This window comes from Austrofundulus limnaeus, unplaced genomic scaffold (assembly GCF_001266775.1).
Source record: "Austrofundulus limnaeus strain Quisiro unplaced genomic scaffold, Austrofundulus_limnaeus-1.0 Scaffold353, whole genome shotgun sequence".
NCBI lineage: Eukaryota > Metazoa > Chordata > Actinopteri > Cyprinodontiformes > Rivulidae > Austrofundulus > Austrofundulus limnaeus.
In genome coordinates this window covers 288,160-294,624 of record NW_013952755.1, presented here as the reverse complement: position 1 = coordinate 294,624, position 6,465 = coordinate 288,160, and the positions used below count along the sequence as shown (strand labels likewise).

General features: G+C 46.1%; 1 protein-coding gene across 1 annotated transcript in view; it reads right to left on the bottom strand.

Annotated features, from left to right (window-relative positions):
* Positions 1–6,465, bottom strand: part of ambra1b (autophagy/beclin-1 regulator 1b) — a gene marked incomplete at its 3' end in the record, with an annotated part of 21,733 nt that overhangs the window by 7,976 nt on the left and 7,292 nt on the right. The window contains 8 exon segments of the mRNA XM_014023005.1: positions 154–342; positions 526–636; positions 734–834; positions 911–991; positions 2,942–3,127; positions 3,440–3,526; positions 4,558–6,077; positions 6,244–6,310. Of these exon segments, the coding sequence (XP_013878459.1) occupies positions 154–342; positions 526–636; positions 734–834; positions 911–991; positions 2,942–3,127; positions 3,440–3,526; positions 4,558–6,077; positions 6,244–6,310 (2,342 nt within the window).

Genomic DNA, 6,465 nt, shown 5'->3' with positions numbered 1-6,465 from the left:
TTAAAATATATTTTAAAAAATTATAAAAACTAAACAGTATTTTTACAGTCTTTATTTTACAGTTAAAATAAATGTTTATCAAATTAAGTCTAATGTTACAACTAATCCTGGATTCCTTGAAAACTGAACCCAGCTCTGGGTGTAGAAACGAACCGAATCTCTTGGTGTAGAGCATCTCTCCCAGGTTGTGTGGAGCCAGAGAGTAGATGGCCAGGATGCCCTCATCAGGGAAACCCCGCTGACTGCTGGGAATGAAAACCGCCAGCAGCTGACCGTCGGCAGAGATGTCACAGCTGGCGTCGTTGTAGATTTTACAGTTTGGCACCAGAACGTTGACTGAAGCTGGAAGGAGATAAAAACACTTCCTGTCAAACCGAACGGTTCTGTTTGTTTGAAGGAAGGAGCTGACACTGATGGACACACAAACTCTAGAAAACTTTAAAACCATAAAAAGATTTCACTTTAAATTTATATCTCAAGCTAAAAACCAGAGTTGGATGAATATTTCAGCATTAATCATCGTACCATTGCTGATCTCAGGCAGGTCAAACTTGGTGAAGTCCCACCACTGCAGGCGGTACGTGGTGTTGGCGATGTTGCTGGCCACCGCAGACTGACCGTCCCCGATGGACGCGCCTGAGGACAGGAAACAGGTTTAAACAGGTTGAAACTAGTGTGTGAGATTATTAAATAAAGAGCAGAAGACCACGGCTGCTTCTGGGTTCTGTTTTACCAGCGAGCACTCTGTTGACAGAGGAGTGTGTGGCCAGACCGGGCTGCCCTCGCTCATGGAAGATCCCAGCGTAAGGCAGATACTCGGGCAGGAGGAAACGCCTGCAGGACGACAGGAAGACACATGAGATCAAAAACATACAAACAGACAGAAAAGTGGATTTTCTGAGCTCCTCACCGGGGGACGAATCGACCCAGAGAGGGGGCAGACATCCTGGCATTTCGTGGTGTCCGGTGTCTTGATCTGTCTCCATTATCACTGGAAATAATCAAACAAGACACGAGGCTTTAACATGAATTCTGACAGGAAGTTAGGAGCTTCAGCCTGCAGCTCACTGAAAAAAAAGACATTTTAACGTCTGAGAGTCTGTGAGCATCGGGCCGTGCAGAACTGTTCTGAACAGCCAGTTTGTAAAAATCCTGACTTGTTTCTGTGCTGCTGTCCCACATCATAGCCACCCCCACATATCAGATCTGAACAGGCAGATCTAAACTGGATGGAAGCTCTTTAAACAGGTAAAATACTGTTAAAGTCCAGGTTTTTGTGATGAAAAAAAGATTAATTATTTCAGAGGTTTTATTATTATTATTATTAGGGGTGCAACAATACATGTACCCGTATCGAACAGTATCAAACAGTGCTTTAGGTTCAACACACACTTGTATGGAGCAATACAGATATTTTAAATTTACTTTATCAACTTGTCTTCTGAAGATGCTCTGTGTTGAAGGATCAGTGGATCTGTGTTCGACTACTCCACCTAGGCTGCATTTTTGAGCTCAGATCCACTGAGAAACTTGCTGTTTCAGCAACATTTAATTTAAAAACTGTACTTTTGAGGTTAAACAAATGTTCATAATTAATTTAAATAAATCAAGAGTTAAAAGTGGCATGAAAATGTCTCTTTTTTGTATCGAAAAAATATCGAACCGTGAGACTAAAGTATCAAACCGAATCGTGAATTTTCTGTATCGTTGCAGCCCTAATAATAATAATAATAATAATAATAATAATAATAATAATAATAATAATAATAATAATAATAATAATAATAATAATAATAAATTAGTCTTATATAGCACTTTACGAGGATTAATCACTTCTAATGTGACCTACAATCTGTAAAAACCCAATTTAAAAAATATATCTTTTCTGGGGGAAAAGTAAAATAAAAAAGCTAAAATAAGGTAGTTGCGTAATTGATAGTTTGTTGAAGCAGCTTCAGACTTCCTTATAGCGGTGTCTTTCAGGTAAGACTCTTAATTTGAAAATATTTGGCCACTCTTCTTTGGAAAAATGCTCCAGATCAGTCGGACTGAGGGGACGGACTGGTATATGGAACTACGATTCCTTCCACCTGGACTGAGGTGAAGAAAAGCAGCTCTAAATCATGATGCTGCCACCTCCGTGCTTCACTGTGGGAGCAGAATTATGGCCATAAAGTTCAGCAGACAAGTTTTAACCTCATGTTACTTCAAATGTGTTTTAGCTACGTTTAGCTGGGCTTTGATGTTTTTTGTAAGAAAAAGGCTTCTGTAAATTAACTCTACCCCAAAGCTCCGACACATGAAACACAACAGTGATGTCACTGTTGTGTCAGATTTTCTTCACCCTGTTCCACAGTGTCAAATGCTTTAGAAAGTCTTCAGTCGCCTTCTGACAGGCAGATTTTAACAACGAGAAGCCTCTGATGTTGGATGATGTTGGATGATGTTGGATGGTGGCTGTAAGATAGAAAAGCCTACAGACCAGCTGAACTCTGAGGTTGATCAGAGGCACAGAGTTTGAAGGTGATGAGTTAACTCTCAACACTTATAAGAGGGTGTGCACATTTATGCAACCATCTTATTTGAGTTTTTTGGTTTTTATTTCCCCCTATAAAATATTTTTTATTCATTTGTACAGATTAAAGTTCATATTAAAAAGGTAGAAAAAGTTGTGAAATTATTTATTTTAGTTTCATTATTTTACATCATAAAAACCTGGACATGAATAGAGATTTGTAAACTTTTTCTATCCACTGCTCTGAGGGAAAGATTCAGCTGCTCCTCCTCCCTCCTCACCAAAACCACTCCAACATCTGATCAAACCTTAAGAAAAGCTGCGTGTAGGCAGCAGTTTGTTTTGTAAGGAAGCAGCTTTGTTACTCAGAGTTAAACAGAAAACCTGACATCTCTCCCTGAACCTCTGTGATAAGAGACGACTCACTCCAGCTCCTCGAAGTCCACGTCGCTGCTGTCCATGGAGCTGGACGGGTTGCTGGTGGGGCTGTCCGAGGAGGTGGACATGGCCCGCAGGCGGTTCTGCTGGTACCGCAGGGAGCGCTGGCGGATGCTGTCTCGCCTGGACAGATACTGGATCATCCTCTGAGCATAGTACGCAGCTGGAGAAAGTCTGCAGAGCAAAGAGGATTCAGACACAGAGAGAAGAGCTGGCTTCAGAGGAAAACACTAATGTAGCTACAGCAGGCTCCATCTGCACACAAACACATCAGACTGGAGCAGAAAACTGAAACTTTCAGCCCAGATATGACCAGAGTCTGAGCTGACGTCACAAATAAGACCCCGATTCATTTATTTAAAGCTCACATCAACCATGAAGCTCAGTCTGAAACTAACAGAATCAAGTTTATGAAACATTTAAGGTTTGATTATTAACTGCAGCAGGTTAAACTGACAGAAACACAGGTGGGTCAGGTTAGTGTACCTGGCCGGGTCGGGGTAAATGGGGTGGTCTCTGGATCCCGACATGTCGTATCGAGACAACGACAACAGAGAGGATTCCAGCAGCCGCCTGTGGAGAAACACCATTATCAACACTGGACTCAGGTGATGAAGAGCTGAAGGTGGTCCTGGAGGTCCGCAGCCCCACATGTTTTACATGTTTCCTGCTCCAACACACCTGATTCACTCACTGAACTACCTCTTCATGTTCTGCAGTATGGAGGACCATCACTGACATAATTAGAAATAAAAGCAGAAATAAATAAATGAACCTTTAAATAAATAAATACATTTAAAATGCACCAAATAAATTAAAAAGGAAAACTTTACCTCATGTTTTATCATTTAATTGACCTTCATATTTATTTTTCCAGCTTAGTTCCAATTAATATATATTTTAACACATAACTTAAAGTTTAATGTTTTTAATATATATTTTACAGTTTTTACTTTTACTTGTAAATGCATTTGTCTCTTGAATGCTTAAATTGAATTATTTTTTATAATTTTGTCCAACAAGTCTTTTTATTTCCACGTGTTTCATGCTTGTGCTGCTGCAGTTTAGCTTAAAGTTTAATTAAAAATAAATGTACAGGTGATGTTTTCTTCCTCGTCTTTGTTTTAAACTAAACTTTAAATTTTTAGCTAAACTGAGGCAGAAATAAAAAGACTTGTTGGGAAAAAAAATTAAAATATTTAAGTATAAACACTGAAGACACACAAATGTGTGAACAAGAAAAAGGAAGAACAATTAATATATATTAAAAAACAGTCAAATTTAAATTATGTTCAAATATATAGACTAATTTGTTGGAGCTAATCTGGAAAAATAAATATGAAAGTAAATTAAAAATAAAACAGGAGATAAAAGTTCTCCTTTTTAATTTAACTGGTGCATTTTAAGTGTATTTATTTAGTGGTTCACATAATTCTGATTTTATTTCTAATTCTGTCAGTGTTGGTCCTCCGTACTGCCTGATAATCATCTGCTCCTTCAGATCGGGTGTGTTGGAGCAGAGAAACAAATAGAACATGCAGGACTGCGGCCCCCCAGGACCAGGAGTGACCATGCCTAGTCTAAAGGATGAAGGTGGGTCGTACCTCCTCAGGGAGTCCTCATCTGGGGGGTCAACAGGCATTTCTTGGCTTAAGGCCTCCGGTGGATCAGCGGTTCTTCCAGCGGCGGTGTGCCGGTACACCCTCTCCCACTGCGCCGTGTCCTGGTTGTAGACCAGGCCCACCGCCTGCTCGCTGGCCTGGCTGGGGGACGGGGCTATGGGGAAGGCCACAGTTCCTGCTCCTCCCACTGGAGGGGGAGGCGGCTGCTCGCTGGACTCTGGAGTCAGCCTCCTGTCCTGGGTCTGACTCTCTAAAGTCCTCCTGATGTCCTCGGGCTGCCAGGGAGGCACAGATGGAGGGAAGGCGGCAGAGGAGGAGGAGGAGGAGGAGGGTTCAGGAGCGGAGGCAGAGGTGGAGGAGGTCTGGTTGGTGCGCTCCCAGCGCTGCGAGTCGTGGTTGAAGGTCAGCAGGTTGTGGCAGGCCCGGCACCGGTTCAGGTGGCCCCGGGAGGCTTGGGAGGGCACGTTGTTCTCCAGGCTGTGGGGGGCGGGGGGCGGAGGAGGAGGAGGAGGAGGAGGCTGGTAGTGGATGATGGTTGGGGAGGAGGTGGAGGAGGAAGAGGAGGATGGCCCAGGTCTATCAGGGTCCATGTTGTTGTTCAGCAGCTCCTGACTGGGCTCCTGCCCCCCCTCCCCCACGGCGCCCCCCAGCGTTGGGTCGATGTCGATGCGGTCGATCTCCAGGAAGTAGCGGCTCAGGTTGCACTGCAGGACGTTCCTGAAGGAGACCGAGGTGCCGCGGGAATCCCAGAACGGGTGGTGGCCGCTGCTCGTGCCGGCGGCGTCTCGGGCCCCTGCCTCCCCCTGGTGGGGGAAGCCCCGCCCCTCGGTGGCAGAGGTGTAAACAGGGGAGTGAGACGAGCCGTCCTGCTGACGGAGCACCGACAGGAGGCTGACGGAGGAAGAGGCGGAGGTCCTGGGGGGCAGCACGGCTGGACCGACCCCACCCTCCCTAATGCTCAGCACGCTGCGGATCCAGTCCGGTCCAGATCTGGGGGGGGCGTGTGGCTCCATGCTGCTGGGGAGGATGGGGTTGAGAGAAGAGCCAGCGCTGTAGTAGACAGAGGTGAAGGCCGAGGGGCGCTCCGATGGCTGCCTGGGCTCCGTACGCGCCGAGGAGAAGGTGGAGGCCGTGGAGGCTGAGGGGGGGTCGGGCTGGACCCCCGAGGAAGCAGCCAGGGAGGGGCTCCGAGCAACGGAGCAGCGGCTGCACAGGCACATCATGCCCAGGTGCTGGGTGCAACCAGGGAACGGGGGTCCGCGCTCAGGACCCGGATACTGGGCCAGAGGCATGCTGGGAGATTCCCCAATGCTGCCTCCACTCTCCCCGAGGGGCCGCTGAGGCTCCGCCCCCCCCTGAGCCCCCGGGGCGCGAGACGACAAGATGTGCAGGAAGTTATGAAGGATGGGAGTCCGACGGACCGGCTGGGAGGGCAGGAAGGAGCGCTGACGGAAGTGAGGCATCTCCACGCTGTCCATCGGAACCTCTGAGTCCTCCTCGCTCTGACGGACAGAAGAAAACAAACAATGTGCTCAGACTGGACAGGTCCAGGACAAAACATCCAGCTGACACAGGTCTACCACAGACCTGGACCATCACAGACCAGTTCATCTGTATTAATACATTTAGATTTCATCATAAATCTCTAAACTATAGAACAGAAGTCACCTGCTGGTTGGATGGATTCACTATCGCTGTGAGCAGGTTGTGACCCAGAGGGTCAAACCTCACCAACCTGCAAACAGAAAATAAACATCTTAACAAGATTCTGTTGATCTTTACTGAATATTTTAAATCAACTTCATCCAATAATCTGGGGCGGCTGTGGCGGAGTGGTTAGGGGAGTCGTCCTGGAACCAGAAGGTCACTGGTTCGATCCCCCGTCCAGCC